General features: G+C 39.3%; 1 protein-coding gene across 2 annotated transcripts in view; it reads left to right on the top strand.

The window, feature by feature from the left end:
- The first annotated feature begins 8,029 nt into the window (after positions 1 to 8,029).
- The window catches only part of LMBR1 (limb development membrane protein 1), a 75,409-nt gene continuing 56,629 nt past the window's right edge, over positions 8,030 to 26,809 (top strand). The window contains exons 1-2 of one of the 2 annotated variants that reach the window (XM_057416479.1): positions 8,030 to 8,113; positions 24,467 to 24,539. In XM_057416479.1, coding sequence (XP_057272462.1) covers positions 8,045 to 8,113; positions 24,467 to 24,539 — 142 coding nt within the window. In that variant the 5' untranslated portion in view covers positions 8,030 to 8,044. Of the gene's footprint in view, positions 8,114 to 24,466; positions 24,540 to 26,809 lie in introns of those variants that run through there. The other variant, XM_057416480.1, reaches the window with a different exon arrangement.

Here is a 26,809-nt window from a genome sequence, read left to right on the forward strand (position 1 = left end):
AATTTTGGGAAAGCCTGATTGCAACAGCTGTATCAGTGTGGAACATGTGGTAAATAGGGGAATTGTCTAGAGGTCATGAAGCTGAAGGACACCTGTAGCAAGGCCAAAGGTATGATCATTTCCTTGGGCCAGAGAAAGTGCACTTTTATGTCAGGTAGTAGTTATTACAGGTTGAGCCATGCATGACCACATCTTTGATGAGAAATGGGGTCAGTAACCATGCCCATACACTGATGGAGACAGAAGGATGAATATTGATACTTTCAACTTCATGTGGATAAGTCTGGGAGTTGTCCCACTCCCCTCAGTTCAGCCATTAGTAGTGCCTAGGAGAGCAGGGCACACCTGGTCACCAAAGAAGACATTCAGTCCAAGATACAACTTGAAATCCGTTAATGTAGGCAGACCTTCCCCTTTGCTGCTCGTTTGTTGAAAGACCAGGAGACATGCCTTTTCTATGTGTAGGATTCAGCTGGCAATGAGAAGGTTTGGGGTGACTTCATCTAGGCCATGGATGAGATTTACTGAGGGAATGGCAAACAGGCGGGCCAGGGAGTAGTGGCATTGTCATGAAGAGCTTTTGACCCTGCCTGCACACTTCTACTTGGAGCACAGGAAAACCTGAAACAGAGTAAGTGGGTGCATTTCATATCCGTGGAAGCATATGCTAAACCCACATCACTGGAGGGAATTTACAGGGTTAGTAGATAAGAAAGCCAAGAAGGCCAGTGGTGTCCTGGCCTCTCTCAGAAACAGTGCAGCTGGCACGGCCAGGAACGTGATTGTCCTGCTGTAGTCTGCACTGGCGAGGCTGCCCCTTGAATATTGTGTTCAGTTCTGGGCCCCTCACTACAAGAAAGTGTGTTGGAGTGGTCCAGAGAAGGGCAACAAAGCTGGTGAAGTGTCTGGAGAACAAGTCTCGTGAGGAATGGCTGAGGGACCTGGGGTTTTTTAGGCTGGAGAAGAGAAGTCTCAGGGGTGACCTTATTGCTCTATACAACTACCTGGAAGGAGGTTGCAGTGAGGTGGGGGTCAGCCTCTTCTCCCAGGTAACAAGCAATAGGAGAAGAGGAATGGTCTCAAGCTGCACCATGGGAGGTTTAGATCGGATATTAGGAAAAATTTCTTAACAGAGAGGGTGATCAGACATTGGAACAGGCTGCCCAGGGAAGTGGTAGAATCACTGTCCCTGGAACTGTTCCCAAACTGTGTGGATGAGGGCCCTCAGTGATATGGTTTAGTGGTGGTCTTGGCAGGCCTGGGGTAATGGCTGGCCTTGGTGATCTTAAAGGTCTTTTCCAACCTAGTTGATTTTATGATTCTATGTGACACACCACATGTAAAATATGGTCCAATGTAGCCATGTAGCATAGATATATATGGAACATTCAGCACGGGGTATCTCTGCAGTTGAAATCATTGGCGGTGTGGGTGTAATTTGAATGTAATGTATAGCTTAGAGGACTTAAGATGAAAATATTTTAGAGTTGGATGAGTGACAACCTATTCCTTCTTCTATCCTCCCACCATCAAGACAGTATGAAATCTCTGGAGTCCGTCATTCAAATACTTAGATGTACCCAAATGATTTAAGTCACTAGTGATGGCTTTTGATTTTATATATGTATCACCCCAGGATCTCAGGATCCCACTGTATTTTTGTTACTTGGAGGTGTAATTACTCTAATAAAATATCTACTTGAGAAAAAATTAAGCGGTCAAAAACAAATTGGCTCATTTCACATTACTGGCATGATTTTTGTTAAATCTGAGATTTGTTAGATTTGTGAGATTTTGTTAGATCTGAGTCCACTTTCTGAAAATAAGTATTGTCTTATGTTATAAAATAATCTGTTCTCATGATGTCAGCATTTTCTGATAGACCACTGGTGGAATGGATGAGTGTTATATGTTCTGTGGATCAAATACTAACCATTGGAGCTCTAATTTGAGTGTAGTTTTTGATGGGATAGCTACATAAAATTCTCCTGGTCAGGAGATCAGACTTGGCAGTGTAAGTGATCCTGTTTGGCCTTCCAGCCTTTGATGCTAGCAGTAAGCTTATACAGCAAAGAGAAACTTTAGTATAGCAACTGGCAGATATTGTAAAAAATGCATTTTATGTACTACTGTTGCATGAAGGAATACCTGCCGAAATTTATTTGCAGTGTCCTTGAACAACATTGAATTCTCCAGATTAGGTGGTGCCCATGGAGCTAGCCTATTCATTTTGCTAATGAGACAGAGGAGGAAGATAAAGATTTTAAAAACTCCTGGCATCATATTTTATTAGTCACCCAATATAATTATTGACAGGGATCAAGGATGTTAAGTTCCAGAAAAGGACTACTTATTATCTTAACACTCCTGAGACGCATTTAACACATTTGAATTTAATTAGAAAGGAGTATCCATGATTTAAGAATAAATCTTGCACCTATTAATTTTAGAAATTAAGATGATTTATTTCCTTTAAAATTTCTGGCATTTTGGATAAAAGTCCTTCATAAAAGGTGCATGGCTTACTTTCAAAGACTAAATTTATACAATGTGATTTTGTCAAGCAGACTGAAAAATGACTGTAGTTTAATACTGGATAGATTTTCGAAATGCCTTCTGTGTGCTATTTAACAGTACAGTCATCTTAGTCATGATGAGTCAGATACTGAAATTAAGAGAGAAAAATAAAACTATCTAATACAAAAAAAATGTTGTTTTTATTGTTTAAGGATTTGGCAGTGCAACCTATCTTCTCCCAAAAGTGTAACATTTCATTTCTCAAAACTATGTAACTAACAAAAAATAACTTGAGGATAGTTTAGAATGAGCACAGATGGTCCAGCAGATTAATGATTTTTTTTCTTTTGGCTTTAAGGGACAATGAGTACAGCCATATTAAGCAGTCAGGAACTGCTAATATGGGTGGATATTTGCATTTTCATCATTTATAATAGAGTTAATGCATGGTCACATGTTTTAGAATCAATAGTAAATTGGCAGACTAAGATGTCTAATGAAAGGTGTTGAATGCTGACAAATCAAAGGAGGATATTCATAAAGGACAGAGAAACAATCACATGTAAACAGAGCAGAACAAGTACAGGCATCATGATGGGTGAGACTCTATAGCCTGTGCAGGACATTGTGTATAGTGCTATATGCAACAAACCAGAGTGGAGCAGGGGCTGGAGTTATTTTTAATGATACTATGTAAGCACATCAAGAGTGGGAGCTAAACACAGACTGAAGAGAAAGAACAGGAGTGAAGAAAGCATCTGTTCTGTAAGGACAAAAAAATTATTTCTGGCACTTTGGGTTCAGAGACATATGCTGGTACTATTATTCAACCAGTGGTAAAACAACATAAAAGCTTCTAATGATTATTTGCTAACAGAAAAAATATTGACTTCACTCTGAAATAACAGTTCTGGATCCCATTATTATGTTGCCATGGAACCAACCCATGACACTGGCAAGCTTATATTCCATATGGGCAAAAATAACACTCACAACTAGTAAAGTATATATGTACATAGTACGTCAAGAGGTTCCCAAAGATGAGAACAATGATAAGAAAAAATTTGCATTAAAAAACAGGGATAGAGAGGATTTTTATTTTTTTTTAAAGGATGTATTTATTATGGTCAGTAAATCATTGCTAATACTACTGGCAGATGACACACAAAAAGAGTTTGCAAATACTGGAAATAACAGAGTGGTAAATTACAAAGATGAGTTAATTATATAATGTTTGGGAAGCAGAAAATAAAAAAGGCTTGAATTCAGTCAAACGCCTGTGTGCAAGGAATTGAGGTCCTATCTAAGAATTGGAGAACAGTGATTCAGAATAGAAATCATGGATTGCTGCTGATCGATATGAGCAAAGTTCAGAGGTAGCCACTATTTTCTCCCTCAAGGAAATGATTGCTATATCATTTGGATTTAAATGTCCCTAAAAGTGGCTTTACTCTGTATAATCATATAAGTGATCATAACAACCCAAAACAAAGATAAAAAACTGTTAATCTTACTTTAGGTCTGCCAGAAGGAAGTCTTTAACCTACAGCTGAACTGCTGATAGCAGGAAGACAGGAATAGATACAAGTTTCTTCAATTGCACATTCCATTTGCTTCTGGGAAGCAATCATATTTTTCACCTTTGAAGCTGTGTTCTGTTTTCCTCTCTAGTGAATCTAGATACAAGGCTGATTCATTGATCTGGCTTTCTCAAGTTATAATGCAATTCTTGTTATACTTTAGCTTACCAAATGTAAGACATTGAAAGGATCACCCAATAAATAATCTTAATGTATATAATTATGATAGTGTAACATTTATTTATACCATGATCAAATTATTTTAACCTTTCAATCTTTCTTTTGACTTCTGTAACTGGCTGGTAAGTATGTAAAGTACTGGGTATCATCTGTGGCCTGTGTTTACCCTAAGTTCTCTTTAAAATCAATGGTCACCCTCAGCAATATACTAAATTGGTCTTCAGGATTTGATCTGGCCAATTCTTGAGGAGTATCTTGAATGTAATAATGTAAATAGTTATATTAATTGAGAGACTAATTTCCTATTTTCTGTGTAGTCCAAGCTGTATTTGGCTGAATGGTGACTTGAAAAGAAGGCATCACCTGTTCAAATGCTCCTAGATAAATTCAAATTTAAAGACACAATGCCCATTTCATATTTGCAGGTAAAGAGAGTGATCTAAAATCCATTGACAGAATGTAGAAACTTTCCCAGTTAAACAGTTCCAACTTTAGCAACTTCAATTTTAGCCAATTCAACTAAATTTTATTAATTTGAATATCCCTTTATTTATTTATTTATTTATTTATTTATTTTTAATGCAAGTTAACCCGGTGCACATAAAATCCTCCTTGGGGATTCAGGACACCAGACACTGGGTTATCCTGAAGGTGTAAAATCATTCTTTTAAAACTAGGCTGAAAAGGAATGAACTGAGCAAAATCTATTTAAGTCCTCTCAATTTTTACACTAGGCAGTTAGGTACCACTAAATGCAAGCTTAATAGAAGTCTATTTTTCATTATTCCTTTTGTGTGTGAATAACTACATTACCATCTTGAGAAAATGTTCTATTTACACCTAAATCCTGCAGAGCTTATATTTAAACCAAGCTCCTCAGGGCTACTGAGGAGAATTGCTGAGGATAGTCCTCCAGCGCTGTCCTTGTTTTATCTGAATATGGATGAAAACCATGTAGAGGTCTTTTAGCCACTCTTTGGTGCAAGGTACCTTTGGCTTAATATTTGAGGTTTTCTTTTGGTATGCTTCAAAATACTGCTTTTGTACTCCCATCAGAAATCAATGGATTCATCAGTCAGCATTCTCATCACTTTGCAAGAGCTGCCTATTCTAGACTGCATTTCCTTTGACTGAAATAGATTTTGCTGTGGTGGCTATCATGATCTTCTTTTGGGATTTAGATGTGCCAGAACTAAGCAGTAACTTCTGCCCAAGAGGGAAAAGGATCGAAGCTGTTTCTCCTTATCCCACTCCCCCCTGTCTTTCTGTCTTTTTAGCAAATACAACTGTGCATCATGTTTCTGATGATTCACCAGCTAGAAATGGAAGAAAGAACTTGCCAGTTCATAAGAGAACTGTGTTCTCACTCTGCTCCTCAGGTATATTTCAAATTCAGTAGATTAAACATACAGCCCAAGTGGAAGCAGAAGGTTCAGTCCTGTTAAATCTTAAACTGAATTTTATTTCTGTAACAACTCCAAAAGTACAGCTCATTTTCCTTGTAACCTTCTATTTCAGAAAACTGTTTAACATGTCTGCACATGAAACTAGAAATGTATGAAATCCTTGGTGCCTAGATACAATTCTCAGACCTCCTTAATGAAATAAACTTAGTTGCAGATTCAATGATCTTTTTATTTACCACTGGGTAAATAATTTCCCAGGTAACTCAGGAACTAAATCTCACCTCTGGCCAAGTTTCCTAACCAACTGGCGCTAGAGATTGGTATTTACTGGCAGAGATTCCCTAAAAGCCTATATTGCCCTGCCTTAAGCTTAGTTCCTTCTTTTGACTCCTAACTATGGCTTTCACTGTCTCTTCTTCCCCAAACTGCTTTTGCTCTTCTATCCGCTTCTTGTGGGTCATCCTTGTCTGGATCAATTTGCTGCTTGTCTGTGGCCTGAACACCAACCATACTATTCTTTTGTGTTGGTATTGGTATGTCTATTTTAACATACTGATTGCTGGCCTAATCTGTGATTGTTCGGTTCTCCTCTTTGACTAGACCTTCTGGTCTACCCAGTTCTTAGATCTGGTTTGGTCTGGCTACAGCACTTCTGTCTTCATTGCAAATCTAGCAAAGGCCTGAATAATGGGTTCTTCACACCCTGGTTATAATACCGTTTCAATTTATTGTGTTTCAATTTATATGAGATTAGGAAAGCTGGGAACCTGTTTGTTCTGTACAAACTTTTCTATAGGCAGCTCTGAGAGAATTGGATTTCTCTGGGATCAGGTTCTTGCATACCAAACAGTTGTCTATTTTTTTTGCAGCTACAGCTGCTTTCACCACTTTCAGCATCTGAAAAAGAAAAGGTGACTGAAAATAAGTAGGAATACTTGAAGAAAAAAAAAAACAGATGGGTAATAATATTGTCTATCAGACACAACCTAGTGCTGTGCAGGGAATAGCTGTAAAGTAGGACAACTTTTCCCAAGAAGCATCTCAAAAATGGTGCTCCCTGATACTTCAGGTCTATTTTTAATGGTCCTTTTCTGTGCTTCCAGCTTTGGCGAATATCTAGAAAGTCTCCCTCCTCAAGCAGTGGGCTTCAGGAAGGGAGAGAGAGACGACACACCTGTGACCTCTCACACCCCTGGTGCTGCTCTGCCTGCAAATTGTATGTACTTGTCTATACCTTCACAAGTATCAAAAGAACAAGGGTGAGACCAGGGCCATATGGAAGCTGAAGGAAGTCCTGCACCCATTCAGAACTACGAGAAGTACATTAAATAGTCAGACATCAGTTTTGCTGACTCTAAAATTTAATAAATACTTCACTGTCTGCTTTTAACCAAGCAAATGGGCCAGAGGCTGGGAAGTAAATAGAGTATCTACTGTAATTGGCATGGATATCATGTATATCAATAGATGTAAATAGGCAGAGAGGGATGAAATTAATTTTTGAAACTTCCGTGGAATAATGTTGCATATTTGGATAGAAATAAGCACCATCTATAATTTAGAATGTGTCCTAGATTATCAGGTTGTATGTGTATATTTGGACAGTTGATCTACTTGCAGCCTCAGGAATAAAAGAAGTTGCCTGTGTGTATGGGGGGAATTGGGAACAACTGTAAGACTGTGCTTCTGTAGCACTACAGTCAGCCAAAACCCAACACAGCAAGTGATCAACAGAAACCACTCGGTGACAAAAAGCTGCTCCAGACAAGTGGAGCACTAGTTTTAAGTTAAGTACGATCTTTCAGACTATAAATTCTGGTGCATTTACAGCGAAGACTGCTTTCAGGGAGACCCGGCTGGCTACCCCCGAGGCCCCTGAGGTGAGTGAAAACTCCCAGCCCCCCGGCGGCCTCCGCCACTCCCCATACCGCTCACACGGTCACGTCCCCCTCGGCCATGCCCCTCCGCCCTTGCGCTGCCGTGGGACACCCCCCCCCCCCCCCCCCCCCCCCCCCCCCCGCCTTGCTGTGCTCTTCGCACCTCTCCTTCTCCCTTCCCCTGTTTTACCCTCGGCCCCATTGCCGAACAGCCGTGGGGTTGTCCCGCTCTGTCCCTTTCTCGTTGCCTTCTTTTCGCTGCTTCGCCCTTCGCCCCAGCTCTCTCGTCCAGGCTGACCCGGTGTGTGTGTCCCCTGTGGGCTTAGCTGTGCTTGCATCTCCCGCCGGGATGGGTGTGCAGGGCCGTGAGGGCTGGCTGGTGGGGACCTCAGCACTTAACGCTGGCGTGGGTTTTCCTCTCCCTCTGCCTTCAGGGAAAAGAGGAAATGCTGTGTATACATGCAGGTCATAGGTGTGCTGCTGAATGTTCTTCTGTGTGCTCTGTTATGTGTTCAACACCGCAACCTTAAAGTACAGCCTTGGTGGTGGTAAGGTATGCAAGGGATTTCATAGCATTGCTTGTGATTCTAAAATCCTCTTCTCTTTTGCTGCACTGTTGCAGCGGATGTGTGAGTAACCTTAGGTTTACCCTGACCTGTCGTGGCATTCTGAGTGCTGCTGCGTGCCTTATGCTTTCCAAGTGAAGCAATACAGAGCTCATGAGCAGTGCGTGTGCTGTCCCATCTTCCTCAACCTTCTGTGGTCAAGTGTAGCACTACACCTTACTTGCACTTGGATGGGACTGCTGTGGTTTCCGCTTTGACTGCCTCGTAATTATTTTCAGGACTGTTCAGAGCTGATAGAGGTGTTTTGATGGGGCTTATTTCTCTTCTGCTTCAGTTCAAGAAAGGAAATACATGCTGCATGTAGGAGACACGCAGTGTTGCCTGTTATGCATGTGCTGTCCTAACTCAGCTGGGTAGTTGCACTCTCTTTGCAGTTAATGCTGTATAAAGAATAATGGATTTCTCAGATGAAAGTATTTTTTTCATAATTCAGCTTTAAGTATTTTTAGGTGTACTGAGAGACAGTATTAAATACCACTGTTAACTGATTTATGCAGGCCTATGGCAAGGTTATTTGTTAGCAGAGACTTGGTTGGATCCCTAGTGTATTAATTTCTTTTCTATATTTTACAAATCTGCATATTAAGACCTTCTTTCTTCTGGTGAATTATTATATTTCTGAGATGTTTTTCTGAGGAGTACAAAACAAGGCTGTATAAAGAGAACTGTTTAGGAGATTTTCTGGGCCCTCCCTTTTCTGTGAGTGGATGTAGCATATGTAATGAGAGCTGTGAGTGGTGGAGGGGTGTAAAAAAGAAAAATGCTTCTTTTGGTAAAGAATTCTTCAAGCATTTTTAATCTTCTTTGTGCTGTGAAAACACAGGTGTATTCACAAATTGTTCCTCTCTTCTGAGTGCTAGCATCTGTCTTTTCCCTAGTGTCTGTTTTCCCATTTTATTTCTTTTTTGTATTGTCTCCTCCTTATGTCCGCCAGAGTCTTGTTCCCATACATTGTATGCTACATAACCTGCTGTTGTACCTATCAAGATGCGCACTTTTGATTCTGAAGGAATGGTTGTGTACAGGTACTGTTACAAAGACTGAAGGTCCATTAAATTCTTAAAGAACTAGCTTGTCTGTACTGCAGCTACTTATCTAAAGCTCTTTCAGTTCCTCTGGAACAATTGTGAACTCTTCCTGTTGGTGTAGCCCTGCAAGAAATCGCGTAAGACATCAATAACTTGTTTTAGAGGTGCAGGGTTGCTTTATTTGGAGGCAGAATATTCTTGCTCTTGAAACTGTGCTTTGATCTTTAATATTGATGACAAGCCATCTATGGTTTTGTTTAACCAGTGGGGATAATAATAACAATTTTGCCTTTTAAATCATGCATTGGGACAGTTGTGATCTTGTCTTTAATTTACGGTGGAAGACCGCAGGGTTTTATGAGTGTATAAACTGCTGCTGTCCACAGCTGAGTACACAACCTTCTTGTGGCTTTCACATAGCTGCAGAAACATATTGCAGTTATGATTACACTTGTGGTTAGTTTAAGTGTAACAAGTACATGGAGCATATTGCTTACATGTACCATTATGATAACACTTCCTCCTAATCATTCCTGCTCTTGCTGGTCATGAAGTTACACGGTGAATGTAATTTCTTAAAATATGCAGATATACAGTTGTTGTGTGGGTAGTGGATATAATCATCATCCCCTTGGCTGAGGAGGGAGCATATTCCACTTCCTGGCACATACACACAACTTTCATTCAAGCTGCAGATGGGGTGGGGGCAGTGGAGTAATCAGTAGAAAGACTTGATGTTTGCTGTGTAATATTACAGTGGGGGAAACCTCTGTGTGCCTGTAAGAAGTCAAATTTACAATATCTGGTAGTATTGTCTTTGGAGACCTAGTTGTGTGGCAGAATCTTTACTGGAAGCTAAAATGATGCATTCATGAGAGAAGAGAAATCAAAGGAAGTTGATGTAATTTTAAAGAAAAAAACTTTTTCACTTTTCTTTTATGAATGTTCCCTGGTTTCTTCGAATAAATAAAAGAATTTGTAGATTGTGCTTTCTGATGGAGTCCTCAGGGCATATTAGGCTTAACTTCAGCTTACTGCTTCATTTCTGTTTCATCTGTTCTCTGAACTGGCGAGCTACAGTTTTCCATGAAGTTGTGTTACATAACAGAAATTAAAGGCTTGTTACCCTTCTGCTGGTGGTGCCTGTCTCTTTCTGTAGGCACCATCTTCTGCTAATCCCACCTTGAAAAGACAAATGCTTCTGACACATGTTTGTAGCAGGGCACATGTTATGCGCAAGGGTAGTAAAAGATTATTATTTTTTTTAAATAAATCCTTCATCTCCTTTTGAGGTCACTGTCTGTGATTTTAAAGCTTAATTTAATTCTGGCCCATTTACTTCTGACCTCATTTGGAGTGTCTGTGTGGTGCCTGTTTTTTCCAAGAGGGTAGCTGTTTGCATTTCAGCTGCCTTGTATTTCATTGCTTCGTGGGGATGGTCTTTTATAACAGAAGGTTAACTCCCTAGTCTAGTTTTGGCATGACTCTTCAAATGTGAAACTGTGATGTTGAGGATCTGTTGTTTGGAACAGTTACTTGAAACACCCACTTTCAGACTTTTTGAGACTTGAATGCACTTTAAAATTCAGATTCAGTAAAGTGAACATGGGGACTGAGAACTGATGAGCTAGTATAAGAGACACGGCACAGCTGTGAGCTTGCTCAAAGTCAGTGGAAGCCTGGACTTTAATAAAGCTGGAGTCATACTCAGCCCTAACGAAAAGAGGCATGTTTCCAAAAAGCAGCCTAAGTTGGTTAGAAAATATAGAAAAGTGTCTGTGTTCTGTACTTGTCAGCATTCATATGGAGGAGTTGTAAAGGGCAAACAATGTTCTGTGCTAGTCTGATACTATCTGTTATTTTTGTACACTTAATTAGTTTGCCTTTCTTGACCTTTAGATTAATTTATAGCTTGTTTCAGTGTTGCACATCCATGCAATATATTTAAGCTTTTAGGGAACTGCTTTTCCCTTGTGTCTTGCTATTATGTCTGTTTAGACAACATAATTGTTCAGTTTTCCACTTGTATTGTTGTGAACTGTTTATTTGAAATGCAAATCAAGTAAGTGCAATGGGTCAGTCTCTTTATATTCCCCTGGGTTTGCTTTTTAGATTATTCTTAGACTCCTTTTTTTTTCAAGTTTGAGTCTCCTGCTCTGCAGTATTAGTTTGTATTTTTAAAAGTTAGGTCTACTTTTTGATCTTCTTTTTCCATTTATAAAATACAGGATTTTGAGTTTGTAAAAATATACACGCACATTTGGTTATGAGGTTTTCTTGTCAAAATAAATATATTGTGCTTGTATTCGTAGTGTGGGAAACTACGCAAGAAAATAATTCAGTGACACTAGAATTATTAGTTAGAAAGCTTAAGAACAAGCATAGTATATTTGGAAATGACTTAATTATATTAAATATGTCATGATGAATATCAGTCTTAGTACAATAAGTCCAAATACAAAAGTGCTGTTATAACTCTAATTGCTTCTTGCAAGTCCAGGCAGATGTTGAAATGGGTGTAATATGTAGTTTTATGATTAATGACAGATGCATCCATTTGAAGGACTAAATGTTTTCAGGTGTGTAGTCTTCAGATACCAGATTTTTGGAAAAACTTAGTTTCTCTACTTCTTGATGCAATTCCCTGTACAAGAAGGCTTTTTTTTTTTTTTAAGCATCCCACTTTTAATATTTATTTATTTTTACAGATGATACGATGGTTATTGAGTGTGTCAGTGTAAATCTGAACCTAAAAATAATTTCTAGCTGTTTAGGAAGGCCTTCTTAGATATTTGGAACTGTGTCATGGCTTTGTTTACTTCTCTGGTTTATTTTTGTACCTTTTTTCCTATTTGGGATAGAGAGGTGTTCAGGATTCCTCTATATGATGTGTGGTTGCTACTGGCATTTTTTCCTATAGGGCTGTGAACAGAGAATGCTGATTTGAGCATTGTACTCCTGTTGGTAGTGCTCTTGTTCCTGACCAGTTCTGCCTCCTTAAATTTATGCCCCAGATGAAAACTGTAATCTTCACAGACCCTTTTTTATGCCAAAAGTGATGGTATTCTGATAGTGTACAAGGAAGAAAATGCTGATTAGAAGCATAGAAGGTTTTAAAGAAAAAAACTTATTTCAGATACCAAAATGTTCTTGACTAAATGTTTATGCAAGTTTCTTTTAGTCCATGAAGTTGATGCCTTTCATTGTTTATTTTTACCCATATGCTGAAAACTTGAAGAGTAATTTGTATCTTAAATGGCTTGTATCTCAAAAACAACTTTGCTGAGCTTTCTCAGTGTTACTGCTTCTTTCTTAAGTCTTTTGGAAAATAATTTTAACTGAATAAAGGAGTATTTGTGGTAGTGGTATGCACATTTAACATAAATATAGAAAATGTTGGTAGCCTTCCATCATTTGAAAAAACCTACCTTTACAAGTAAACACAGGTGCTGTAATGAACTCGAAGAAGTGACGAGTCACCTTCTGGCTGCTGGTCCTGCACTGGTAGATCCATCTGGAATGAGTAGGCATCTCCAAATACTTGGCCAAAACAAGTAGATAGGCAGCTGCTTATTCCCACAGCAGGAACCACTTTTGGAGGGTTCTGCTTTTTCCGTTTATATATAATAAGCATGAAAGGCTGAAGTGTAAAAAGTTGCTATTACAGTTCAGAATAATTCCGTTTGAACACTAGTGTGTTTCTCTGTGGTAGCAGTTGACCAAAAGAGCAACACACTTCATGGAAGCTACAGGCATCTGTTTAGGAACATTTAATTAAGATGTAAATTAGATTTGAGAAAACCTAATGAGAAGGGGAAAATACTGACAGTAAACAAACTCAGCTATTGATTACAGGACCACAGACAAACATACCCATCTTGGATTTTGTTTGGATAGCTGGTCCTGTAGTAGAGAGACTGGGTATGCTGGCAGGATGTAACTAGGTGATAATAGGGTTGCAATGAACATCTCAATCTCTGCTGTGATGTAGGGGTGCTAAGTGTGATTGAATTCATAAGCACAAGACCCTCTGGAAAGAAGTGTTTTCAGAGGTGTTGAGGAGGGTTGAGGGGTGGGTGAAGCAGAGAGCAGAGTAAAGGAGTAGATGGTGGTAGTGTCAGAACAGAGGGAGAATTTGAAGTATAAGTGAAGTTACAATAAAAGTGAGTTTGGTTCTGGTGATGGAAATTCGGGTTAAGGAAGACTATCTAGAGGAAACATTTAATTCAATATAATCTTACTGCTTTTATTTGAAGGTTATGTAAGTGACTTTTACTGCCGTGCTTTCTTCTTTCCTGTCTTTCATCCTCCCCTGTTTAATTTGGTATTTATCTTCATTTAGGAGGGTGGCGATGACTCTTCTTGAGAAGGCCTTAACTTCTGCAATACACTCTATTTTCTCCACACCCTCCCCCTTACTTTGAAAGCCACTGTAGCTTTCCTGTAAACATGTACTGTCAAATGACTAGGGACACTGACTTGTTGGCAACGTTAATGTGCAAGACTTTACCTAGCTTTACACAGGAACAGGAGAGACTTTGAAAGTCATGTTTGTAGTTTGGTTTTATGCATATAATTATCAACAGCCTTAGATGTTACATCTCTCCAAAAGGTATGCATACAGCTGGGTAGAGATGACCTGGACTAAGTTACTATTGTAACCCGTTATTAGTCATTCACATAACAAGTGAAATTGCTTCATGCTTCCTGCAGCTTTGAGCTGTTGCTCTTTGGGGCCCAGTTTACTCTCATGAAGATGGGTACAGAACTCTTGTTGATGTTTCATCAGCTTGGTTTTGAATATGTATTGTGCTGCTATGTTGCTTTCCACACAGGGTTTCTAGTTTCTCTATTAACTGACCATGTTAAAGGTTTTCTAACTATCACCAGCATGGTTTGTAGAGTCCAGTACTTTGTACTGTTCTAATATTTTACTACTTTGAAATTAATTTGGCTTTCAAAATTTTGAATAACTGGAAAATACTATTCTATGGAACTTTATTTCTATTCATTCTATTTCTATATCAGGTGTGCTTTTCACAGCGAGTAGTGTGTCTATAGATGTCATTGAAGTTAACACATGGCTGAGTTTTATATACAGAGGATAGAAACACTATATGTGGTTATTTTTCCCTTTTGCCTTCTTGGCTTATAGTGCTGTGGTTTCCAGTGTTAGGCTCCATGATTGTAATTGAAATGTGATGCTTCCCAGTTTCACTGTTAGTTTTAAGTGCCTGTTTATACCGAATATCCCAGTTTTTCCATTACCTAACTGTACTTTCTGTTTTTAACATATTTAGCTGCTGGGAAGAACTGATGCTAGTAAGTTTGTGTTGAGTTTGACAACAGCAACATGTCTAAAATATTTGTCAACTTTAACGCTGGGATAACTTAGGTCCAGTTGAGAATCTACATAATTGGTTAGGCTTACAAAAGCATACAAGTGTTGCAGCTTAAATATGTTTGTGTTTTGGGAGGGGTGGTGAAAAAACCAGATGTGCTACTTAAAATTTCTACAGTATGTATGTGTGAGAAGACAAGGAAGAGGATGTTTAGGAGTTAGGATGAGAGAGTTCATTAGCGCTGTCTTCTGAAATAGTTATGCACCTTGTCCTGGAAATTAATATTAGCCAAAGAAGTGGCCTTAACATAAATTGTTTACGCAGTTTGTATTAAAGGGACTTTTGAGGTTATTTTTTCTAAAAGGAATTTTTAATGGAATGACTGTGAAGTTTTAATATAACCCATTATTATAGCTTGGCTGTAAAATATTAAATAATACTTTGATTCAGTGGCAGAATGTTAGCATGATCTATGTTGGTGTTATTGGTGCTTATTCTAGAGGGTGTTTTTAAGTCTTGTGCTAATGCTGAAAAATGTTCTTGAATCCAATTTTAAAGGCATTGCTGTAGCCTGTACAGGGTAAATAAAAATGACTTGCATTCAGTTTTTGTGGGTTTTTGTGTGTATTAGTAGGTATAAAATACAGTACCCTGAACAGAGGTATCTTTTACTAAGCATTGTGAAAGTGTCATCACATTTTAAGTTTTTTTCCCCATTTACCCAGCAGCATAAATCCATTCCTATTAAGTACACAGAAAGGAATGTAAAAGCTAATGAATTAATATATTCCTTTGAATTCCTGCATTAGTTTGAACTAAGCTTCTGCTGTTGGTGAAGTTAACTTGAAGGTAGTTTTAAGTGGATGAAGTATGGAAGCAATCTTTGGAAGGGCTATAGAAGCTGATTTTTATCTTCAGCCGAACAGTATTTAGCACATGGAATATGTTTTGGGATGTTTTGTACTTTCTGTTACATCCTGGACTTTTTTTCCTAGATAAACAAGTCTAGGCACCAAGCTTCTGAACCACTTATGATTTCTTCATGACTTGGGAACTAGTAGGTAAAAGTGGGTCAACCTCTTGCACAGGTCTTAAGCCAGGGAGGAGTCCTGAGAGGAGAACATAGATGTAGGGAAATCATAGCTGTGGAAGGCTGTGTCGATGAGTAAAATCAATCTGTAGTCATCAGACATATTTATCATTTTATCCTAAGCTTGAGTTTAGTGTGTCATGCTGTGTATAAGGCCGGTTGGATTAGAGTGAACTTAATCTACCCACAAAGCTCAGAGTTTTTTAGAAATAGTTTTATTTAGTGTGCATAGTCTGTTATAGGTAACATACTGTTGACACAAATTCAAATCAGGTGGATTTATTTGCTTTTTACATGTCAATGGGATAATGGAGTTGTTAGAGCAGAACTGCTTGTCTGTACTTGTATTTCTTGCTTTTTATTCCTGCCATCCTTTCCATGAGTAAACAAAAGTAGTTGCCAAGTGGGACAGTAGGAGGATGTTTTTTAGTTGTCCTGTGGCATTTCAGTGGCCATTAAAATATTTCAGCAGTGTGGCAGCAGTAAGAGGCGGGTGTATGATGCTATGTTTAGTTGTTTTCTATTATAGAAATTAAAACCCAGAAGTGCAGCACTAGTACTTTTCTGTAGGTAGTAATCATGATCAAGCAAAACACCAACAGTTCCGTTTTCAACTCTTAAACATGTTCTTAGATGTATTCTACAAGGTGGTGTTACCCAGTGACCTTTGTTTTCTCTGTGCTGACTCTTCTAGCTCGGGAAAAGGGCACGTTCTCTAAAATAGCTGAAAGAAGTGGAGATGGTCTTCATTCTGTCTGCAGCTGCTTTTTTTTTTTGTGTATCCTTTGAATCAAAATGCTGGTGCATGTAGTAGCAGTAACTTTCTTGTTTTAATACTGATGCAGCCACTTCGTTATTTCCTTCCATCCCTTATTTTTTTGGAGCTTCTTGATCTTTCATTTCATATACAGCATAGTAAAATGCTGTTCACTTTTTTCATTGTCACTGTTTTGCTCCTCCAGATTTAGTTCTCCCTATTTTAAACATTAGTATCCAGTCAAGTGGGAGGAAATGATCACTTCTCTGCTTTGATGCTTTTCAAGTGGAAATCTTGAACCTGTGCTTTGTGCTCGGAAGTGTGTTAAATCAAGGAACATTATTAAGGTCTGTGGCTTCTTTCTGCAAAGGATTTCTGTGGTGGTTCCTTGCTGCTAAAACTTCTTGTTCTGGAAGATGTTTAGTTTTTTCGTAGTGGGAGGACATCCTTGGCACAGTCTTATGGGGCCTATGCTTACACTAAAACTTTGAAACGCATTCATAAATGACCTGGACAAGGATGTAAACTATGAGGTGGCAAAGTTTCTAATGGTGCTAGTTTATTCAGGATAATAGAAAAGAAGGCTGACTGGACCCAAGCCTCTGGCTTGGAGGAGGATCATCTACAGTGTTGGTCTGGCTTACTTAACAGCTTGAAAACCTCTGGGCAACTGGTTCCACTGCCTGGCCCTTCTCATGGGGGATTTCTCCTTAGAATCATAGAATAGAATAGTTAGGGTTGGAAAGGACCTTAAGATCATCTAGTTCCAACCCCCTTGCCATGGGCAGGGACACCTCACAATAAACCATGTTACCCAAGGCTCTGTCCAACCTGGCCTTGAACACCACCAGGGATGGAACATTCACAACTTCCCTGGGCAACCCATTCGTGTTCCTCACCACCCTTACAGTAAAGAACTTCTTTCTTATATCTAACCTGAACTTCCCCTGTTTAAGTTTTAACCTGTTACCCCTTGTCCTGTCACTACAGTCCCTAGTGAAGAGTCCCTCCCCCTCATCCCTGTAGGCCCCCTTCAGATACTGGAAGGCTGCTATGAGGTCTCCATGCAGCCTTCTCTTCTCCAGGCTGTACAGCCCAACTTTCTCAGCCTGTCTTCATATGGGAGGTGCTCCAGTCCCCTGATCATCCTCGTGGTCCTTACCTGCAGTCTCATCCTCCCACTGAGCACTACTTTCAAGAGCTCAGCTCTGTCTTAATGACCCCCTCACAAGTACCAGCAAGCTAGTGTCAGGTCCTCCTGAAGCCTTGTTGTACTTAGGTTGAACAAGATGAGGTCCTTCAGCCTGCCTGCACCAGGCAAGTGTTTGAGCCTTCTGACATCTTGGCGATCTTCCTTGCTGTGATTACCAATGTCTTTACTGTACTGGAGGCTCAAAGCTGGATGCAGGAGCTACATGTGACATGATGAATGCTGACTGGAAAGAGATAATTACTTCCCATGATTATTGGCTTTGCTTCTGGTAGTATAGCCCAGGATGTTCTTTTGAGCATTTGCTGCCACAGCACGTGGATTGTAAGGTGTTTAACATTGGGCAATGCAGCTATATGCTTTTTACCTAGCATAAAATACAGCTGTATTTCCTGCATAATAGTTGGGAAGAATACTGTGCTATGTAAATAAAAGCTGTTGATCTTTCTGTACACAAAAACGCATCTTTTAATGCACACACAAATTACAGTTGTGAAAGATGGTTATATCTTGTGCAGAAGGAGGAGGGGAGAGAATCTTCTGCATTTTGAGAATGTTCTTTCTTAGCATGAAAGTGTAGCTCCAGCGTTTGCAACAGAAGTTGCTTTACTAATCTGAGACGTGGATTTCAGTGCCAAAGTTTTAAAGATCATCCACATGGGCAAATTAGTGTCAGCTGTTCTTTAATAACTGTCAGTGAGATAAGTACTATGTCATTTGAGTTCGTTCAGACCTGCTTGTGTTTAATGCTGGGCTCTTCAGTGCCAGCCCCTTAGAAGCACATAGTTACAAACTGAAATGCATGCAGTTTATCTCCAGCTTCATTCTTGCAGGAACTGAGAGCTGTCTGGTACGGATCCAAGGGTATGACATGGATCATACTTTGATTACTTTGGATAACGGATTCAAAAGTATGACTCGATGGAAGAATTGTGTACAAGATACTTAAGAATGTAGTGCCGTGCATCTCCAGAAGTAGCCTTTCTTGGCATGCCTAGTGTGTAATATAAGCAGGAGCAGAAAGCGCTTCCTTTTCAAAGTGAAGATTAAGAGCTCCAGGGAAAGACAGGTTTCTTTGCTTGTCCTAGCAGATGTTGTATTTAGCCTGTGCAAAGAGATGTTAATGAATTACATGCTCCAGGTTTGAAGACTTAATTTGCTAGGGAGCCCCTAGATGTAGCATAGGATCTATGCATTTTGTTTTCAGTTACTGAGTAGTGTGGATGAGAGAACATAAAAAAAAGACATTAAACTTATTAAGAATTGGTTTGCTTGACTGTTTGGCTATAACCATATAAAATTCTGTCTCTTCTTAATTTCCTTTATATTCTGATTCGGTTGATCAAACATGGACTGAGTGAGTGCATTTCCTGTACAATGTGGAACGTACCATAGTTGGGTTTAAAGTAGCTTCCCAGGAACAGTGCAGCTGTGGTAACAGATCCACATCTGCTTTGCCCCTCTGTATAGTTGGCATGAATTTAAGAAAATAAATTTTAAGAAAGGAAGCTATTTTATGTATGGTAGTTTCTAAGTTAACATTCTCAGACAATGTCAGAAACCCTGACATTCACTGTACATTCTCTGCAGTGTCTTCACCGACTCCTCAAATCAAACCTGGTTGAACTACAGTGAAAAACTTGCAGTGAACTCAGGATTATGAGGAATATAGCTTGTTCTAGATTTGCTGCCTTTGTAGCATCCTTAGCTTTTGTCTGTCTGCTCTTATTGTAGAGATGGGTGATGGCATAAAACACTGCTTTCTGGTTGAAAAAATAGCTTGCAGTATGATCTGGATTTTACATGATATTCCAATATTAGCTCCAATACTGTCACACATAATAGTTTTCTGAGGAAAGTCTGGAATTTAAAGAATGTAAGTGTCTTTTTCACTGGAGAGATCAATGTAGCTTTATGTGCGGTGTCTTGTTTTTGATTAGTGCCCTATTTCAGTATGACTACCTATCCTTTTTAGTAAGTGATCAGAAATGGGAGCTGACAGGTGATTTCGGGTGCTATGAACATACGTATATGTGAATTTTCCCTCTCCTAAAGGTTTTTTAAGAAAGTCAAATTAGGAGGTAAGATCTGTATTTCCTGAAGCAACATCACTATTCCTGGAGTTTTTCTTTTGCATCTGCCAGGGACTATATCCAAGAAAGGCACTGAAAAGTATTTTTTAAACTAGGGTTAGCATGCCTTAGAAGAAGAGCTGTAAAGTGAGTAAGAAAGTGGCTGGTAGCATGTATGGCCATAGGTGTTGCATTTGGGCCGAGGGGGAAAAGCTACTTTTCAGTTTCCTTGGGTATCAGTATTAAAAAAATATCTTGCTTAATTCAGGTGGAAATAAAGTAAACGATTCTGTTGTACCCCTCCCAAAACCAGTCCTTTAGGAGATGTAGTCAATCCGGAGGAGGGTTAGAGCATGGTGAAGAAAGGACTTGATTACCCTGAAGTAATAGATGCAGTGTGAAATTAAGGTGTGGTTTTAAAAGACATGGTGATGAACCTGAACCCTAAAAACAAGTTTCTACTGTAACTTGAGAGCTGCTCTGCTGGAAGCAATTGAGGACAGCATGGAAAGATTCAGTGTTTGGAGGATAATGCTAAGTTATTAGCATGATTCTCAGGTGAATGTGTTGAAATATATTTTGGTGATTGATCCTGGCTGGACACCAGGTGCCCACCAAAGCTGCTCTATCACTCCCCTCTGCAACACGACAGGGAAGAGAAAATATAACAAAAGCTTCTTGGGTTGAGATAAGGACAGGGGGAGATCATTCAGCAATTTTCATCATGGGCAAAACAGACTCAACTTGGGGAAATTAGTTTATTACCAATCAAATCGGAGTAGGATAATGAGAAGGAAACCAAACCTTAAAACACCTTCCCCCCAGCCCTCCATTCTTCTTAGGCTCAACTTCACTCCCAGATTCTCTACTTCCTTACCCCCAGCAGTGCAGGGGAATGGGGAATAGGGGTTGTGGTCAGTTCATCACACACTGTCTCTGCTTCTCCTTCCTCCTCACGAAAGACTCCTCACACTTTTCCTCTGCTCTATTGTGGAGCATCTTACATGGGAGACAGTTTTCCATGAACTTCCCCAATGTGAGTCCTTCCCTACAGTTCATGAACTGCTCCAGTGTGGGTCCCTTCCGTGGTGTGCAGTCCTTCAGGAGCCGGCTGCTCCCCCATGGGTCCCATGTGGGGTCACAAGTCCTGCAGCAAACCTGCTTCAGCCTGGGCTCTTCTCTCCATGGGGCCCCGGCTCCTGCCAGGAGCCTGCTCCAGAGGGGGCTTCCTGTGGAGTTATATCATCCTTTGGGCGTCCCTCCTCATCCAGTGTGGGGTCCTCCATGGGCTGCAGGTGGGTATCTGTTCCACCGAGACCCTCCATGTGCTGCTGGGCACAGCCTGCCTCGCCATGGGCTGCAGGGGAATCTCCACTTCTGTGTCTGGAGCACCTTCTCCTCTCCTCCTGCACTGACCTGGGTGTCTGCAGGGCTATTCCTCTCCCATTTCTCATTCCTCTCTCCTGCTGCAGTTACGTTCTTTCCCCCCACTTCTTAACTATGTTATCCCAGAGATGCTACCGCTGTCACTGATGGGCTCAGCCTTAGCCAGTGGTGAGTCTGTCTTGGAGCTGACTGGCATTGGCTCCTTCAGACATGGAAGATTTCTGGCAGCCTCTCACAGAAGCCACCCTTGTAGCCCTGCCCCTAACAAAACCTGCCATGCAAACCCAGTACAGTTTTCAGTACAGAAAGAAAGGCTTAGTGCCGTTACATATAGCCATAAGACCATACCTGGAGTATTGCATTCATGTTTGAGAAACATCATCTTAAGGCAGAACAAGTACAAACAAGGGCTGTATGTTTTCTGCAGTACAAAAATATCCTGAAATGGAGCATTATGAGGAGTAAGAACCCAGGATAGCAGCGTGACATGACAGTGGAGCTTACTCTTTGGCTGTCATGAGCAACACATTCCTTTTCCCCAGCTTAACTGAGTTCCACTCTAAAAATAGTTAGAATGCTGGCTTTTGCTGTTCCCTTTTGAAAGCTCTTCAGAATGCATGGTTAGAAACACTTCAGGATCGTGAGTTGAGATTGAAGGGATATTTCTGAGTTTGATTATTGTCTTGTTTTGGTTGTTATGAAAGAATTTTAATTTATGAATTACCTTTTATTAAGATCCTAAAACTTTCACTGATTAGAATTTGCTTTTTGCTGATAACTTTAAAATTATGTGAATTTTCAGCAGTAAACTTCATGAAATATTCACAAAACTGTTCTCAATTCTGACAGAAGTAGAGGGATAATTACATCAAGATATATAGTTACCCCTTATTGCTGAGTTGTGAAGTAGCTATCATCTAAAACTAGAAATACAGCATTTGGCAGTTCATGTTACTGGACAGCTTTCATCTGCTGTGACCTCAAAATATCTCAGTTATCTCTGTGGTACCTTATAAGTACAGATCCACGTTGTAACTTTGTTATCACAGATAGAATAAAGGTCATCTATTTTATTTGAAGATACAAACAAGATTATTGTAATTTTTATTCTTGTTTTAAATATAGTTAAACTAATTTTTGGCTTAATTTTATCTTTATTTGGGTCTGGCAGATTTATAAAGGGTTTTACTGACCTGCATATATGATACCTGATTTTCAAAAGTGGATGCCTAAAATTAGATGTCTCTCTCTGTAGCCTTGGTCGAGTTTTCAGGGGAACTGGAAACTTAGAGAAGGACTGTCTTTCAGCACTGGCATTGTGTTTTCTGATGCTGACAGGACAATCTGTGTCAGAGTATCTGAAAATCCAAGGTTATTCTCAGTTTATTTTGTTCTTCCTGATTAAAAAATATATCAGCATATTTTTTAATTAAATATTAATTATTAATAGATTTTTAAAAATAATTCTTTATCAAAACCTTTTTGAAGCATCCTCTGGAAAGTTGGAGTGGTGTACCCTATTCAGATTCAGTAGTTGAATTCAGAGATCTAGTTATGAAATCTAATTTTCAGCATCTGTATTTTGGGTATCACTGCTGTGTGTTGCCTGAACAGAGACTGAGCTCTGTTGCCCCTTGCAGACCTGTGGCTTTGTGATACTTCTGGGAGACTTCTGTAGAGCAGTTGTAGGCACTCAAATGCCACACTCAAACACTTGGCTGCACTTTGTTGTTTTTTTTTTTAGCTAGAATGTCTGTCTACACAAAAGAAATAACTCTAATTTATTTTTTATTAGTATTCCTTTAAAAGTATGTATTGATTGAACAATTTGTTTTTTCCCCTTCTGATTCTGCTGGTCTGGATGCAGTGCGCTTATTTAGATGTTAATTTTCCAAGGCTATCATTGCTACCTTTGCATTTGTTTTTCCCTTTCACTTAGGGTAGATTTTCCGATTTTAAGACGGTGAGTTCTTAAAGGCAACAGATCTTTAAATGACTGACTAAAGAAATAGATCAGGTGCTTCCCAGTGAAGTATTTGCAGTTTCAGATCACAAATGAGATAAAGCTCAGATGGAAGTAGAACATGTTTAAGGTGCTACTATTATGAATTGCAGATCCAGGCAGGGCCAATTGAAATAAAAAAAAACCCAAACCTTATACAGGTAATATGACAAACTCATTTAATAGTAAAACCTGCTACAACAGTTTTACCTAATTCAGTTGGTTAACTGCTGTGTGTTAAGACTTATGAGGCGGCTACTAGTATTGTGCATAAGCAAAAGTATCTTGACAGTTTGGGCTGCTTCAGGTGGCTTCGCAGCCTCTCGGATACAGGTGATCTGTTTTCTGCAAGCTAAGAGCAGAATACACTGCTGTACTAGAGAACTCTTCTCTATGGCTGTTCAGGTACTTGCGGAGCTCAAGGGCCACAGCATCATGGAATGGGATGCTTTGTTCTTGTTCCATTTCTGACTCATGTTTTTAATAGGTTTCAGCAAACAAGATTGCGGAAGCAGTGTTGGGTACCTCATTCAGATGCACATAAATGTTTTGCTTCCCTTTTTTCCTGTCCTTCCCCCCCCCCTTTTTTTTTTTTTTTTTTCTTTCCCACAAAGGCTCGGAGGGTTAAACCTGTCTTCTTGTTTCACTTCTTTCCCCCGAGATTTCCAGCATATATGTACGTGTTTGGAATTGTAGTGTGAACTCTCAGAAACAGCTGGATGCAAGTCATGCTGGCTTCACGACACATCTGACCTAAATAAGCCACCTGCCTTAGGAGGAGGGAAATTGTGCCCTTGGCTTCTGACTGTAAAGGAAACATTGTGTTTGACTAGCCTGCACTTGAGCATCCACTGTAGGCAGATAAGTCTCTCGTTTGTGGTGTTGCTGGGAGTTTGTTTGTTTCAAGACATGATGGAAGTAGTATACATAACTGCTTTTTGTTTTTCACATGTGTTAATAGCTTACTCCAAAATAGATCTTCAAGAGCCCATTGTATAAAATATGATTACCCTTAATGTGCGAAGGGGGTACAAAGCATGATAACTTTTACAACACAAGTGGATTTAAACTTCAAAAAAGAACCCAACCCAGCCCTTTCCCAATCACACTGTAAAGAAGGTTTTTTTCTTTTCTTAACTTTAGAGTAAAATTTGCTGGCCATATAGTTGATCCCATACCTGTTACTCTAATTGAACTGTTCTTGTGGGTTTAACTTTCTGTTAGTAAGATATAAAACATAATGATGTTGACATTTGCATAGAATACACTTTTGTTGATCTGAGTTAAATTTTAAATTGTTGATACTTGATTTTCTGTTTATTCTTATTATAATACAGGGATTTTTTTACAACCTAATAAATGCAATATTTGTTTTATTTGTTTTTTTCCCTAGATCTGTTTTCTCCTATTTGCTGTTCTCTACATAGTTTCCTACTTCATAATCACAAGATACAAAAGGAAAGCAGGTAAAGTACAGTTTTTTTAATGTATTAACAATTTTGTCTTTCAAGTGAATAGTTGATTCTTTTTCTTTTGGCCTCCAGAAGGAAAGCGGAAGAACTAGTTCTCTGACCAAAAGTGTTTCTCAGGCTGCCAGACTGATCTAATTCTATACGCTGCTCTCTTGCCTTCTGTCTGCTCCCTTTTTCCCTGAGCCACAAGTTCCCAACACCTTCATTGTGCCTACTCTGGCACTTCCCACTTCAGTGTTCCTTCTACTGTCGCTAACCAAGGGAAGAAGTGCACTGAAGCATCTCAGAAAAGGATCAGTGAGTTCTGTAGCTAGCACTCTGTGATTGAATGACAGTGGGTGCCTGTTATGGAGGTTGTGTGGATGGCCACAATCAGTTTTTCTGTTTTGTCTCTAAATCTAAACTGTTTAGAGAGGGAAGAAAGGTTAAAATTTCAAGTAGGTGTTTCTGCTTCCCTTGCCTTTAGATCCTCTTGTTCTCCTTTTATTTTGGAAAAGCTGACCTGAGTATCTTCAGGCTGTGTTTTAGCACAAGAATCAAGTTCAGAGCTTTAGCTGGTAAAGTGAAAAAGTTGTCAGTAATACAGAAGGGAAGTATTGGATTTCTTCTAAACATGCCTTGTTTGCTCAAATACAGTTGCTTCAGTGTTCTTAACTTGTTACTCATGACCGCACCACCCCTTGAGATAATCCTGTATATGTTTTTTTTTTCTTTGGAAATATTGTCTGAAACTACTCTGTAGCAGCACCTGTTATTTTCTTCTATGTTTCTTCTAAAGACAAATAGCATAAAAATCTGTATAAAATGGCAGAATCTTTCACTCTTGACAGCTTATATCACCCTTGGCGTTCGGTAATAGTCATGGTGGAGAAGCATTCTTATGCATGACAATCTTGGCACTTTGAACTTTACTGGAAACTGTTGATTGAGTTGTAGTAACCTGTGTTATGATAGAACTGAATTCATGTTTAAAAAAGTAAACTCTTTAAGAAATTTAATACCTTGAAAAAAAATGTACATCTCTTTGAACATGGAAAGTAAGGAGGTTGGGTGCTGTCTTCTGATCCTGATATGTAGTTTGGATACTACAAGGCTGCTACCACTTGGAGATAGGGAAGAACAGGGAGGGGGAACGGATTTGGCAAACACTATTGGATATCCAGGCACTTTTATTACTCTCTGGTAGTTGATGTTATCACCTAGTCAGAGGAGCTGTTCTGCAGCTGTCCTGACTTTAGGAAAGTTTTCTGAGGATTTACTAAGGTGAACTTTTGTAGCCTACTAGGATCTTCCTGAGTTAACACATCTGGAACTCTTTCAGGACAAATTGTTTGTTGTTTCTACAGCAGGCACTTTAGCCAGAATGATTCATAAGAGCTCTTGATTTAGTCTCTCAAAGCAGCATGAGATTCCCATAAAACTCCAGAACAATAACCCAATGTACTTTCACAGAAGAATTTCAAAATAGTGTGATGTTAATGGCTACATGTTTATTTCAAGTGTGTGCATGACTCTTAAGAACTTGAAATGCCTGGCTTTATTTATTCTTAGATTTTAAAATACATTGAGTTACCACTCACGGAAAACCTGAGAGACATAAAAGATGACTCCAAAGTGATTTCAAATGTACAAATGCATACGTTTGTGTACAGATGTATCTAGAGAAGGGTATAAAGGGTAAATGAAGGCTATGTTATTGATTAACCTCTGAGTTAAATGTTGATTTCAAAAAGTTGGAATAATAATTGAGGACTAAGTGAACAAAAATAAACTAAAATGGGAAATACCAGAGGGGAAGCCATGAGGTTTTAAATCCAAACCAACTCTCCTTCTGCCCCCACCAAATCCCTAGGAGTTGGGATGAATAAAGGGAAGCAACCAAGGGGTCATCACTGGTGTTCTAGGTATGCTTTCTAGTTTTTAAAATGGTCTTAATATTGGAAATGAAACTTCTGGTTAGGCATTTATAGTAGTTGGTTGGACCTTAGAACAGTAGCTTGCTTGCTCTCTGTGGTTTCAGAAATGCCCAAAGGGACAGTTTGTAGCAGCAGCCATGGTAGTAGTAGTCTGAAAGCTTGTTTGCTGTAGAGCCCTCTGGAAGATGTTTCCAGGAAGTTTTGATCTGCATATTTAAATAAAGTGAAAACTTCATAGTTACATTGATTTGAAAGGAGCTTCAGACAAGCAAAAAAAGAAAAGAATGATCTCTTTTGTTATGAAAATTTGCAAAATATTGATGCTAATAAATTCTTTTAGTAATTCTA

Source organism: Pezoporus wallicus, unplaced genomic scaffold (genome assembly GCF_028554395.1).
Source record: "Pezoporus wallicus isolate ANWC-B61680 ecotype Strahan unplaced genomic scaffold, APGP_CSIRO_Pwel_v1 contig_3847, whole genome shotgun sequence".
Lineage (NCBI taxonomy): Eukaryota > Metazoa > Chordata > Aves > Psittaciformes > Psittacidae > Pezoporus > Pezoporus wallicus.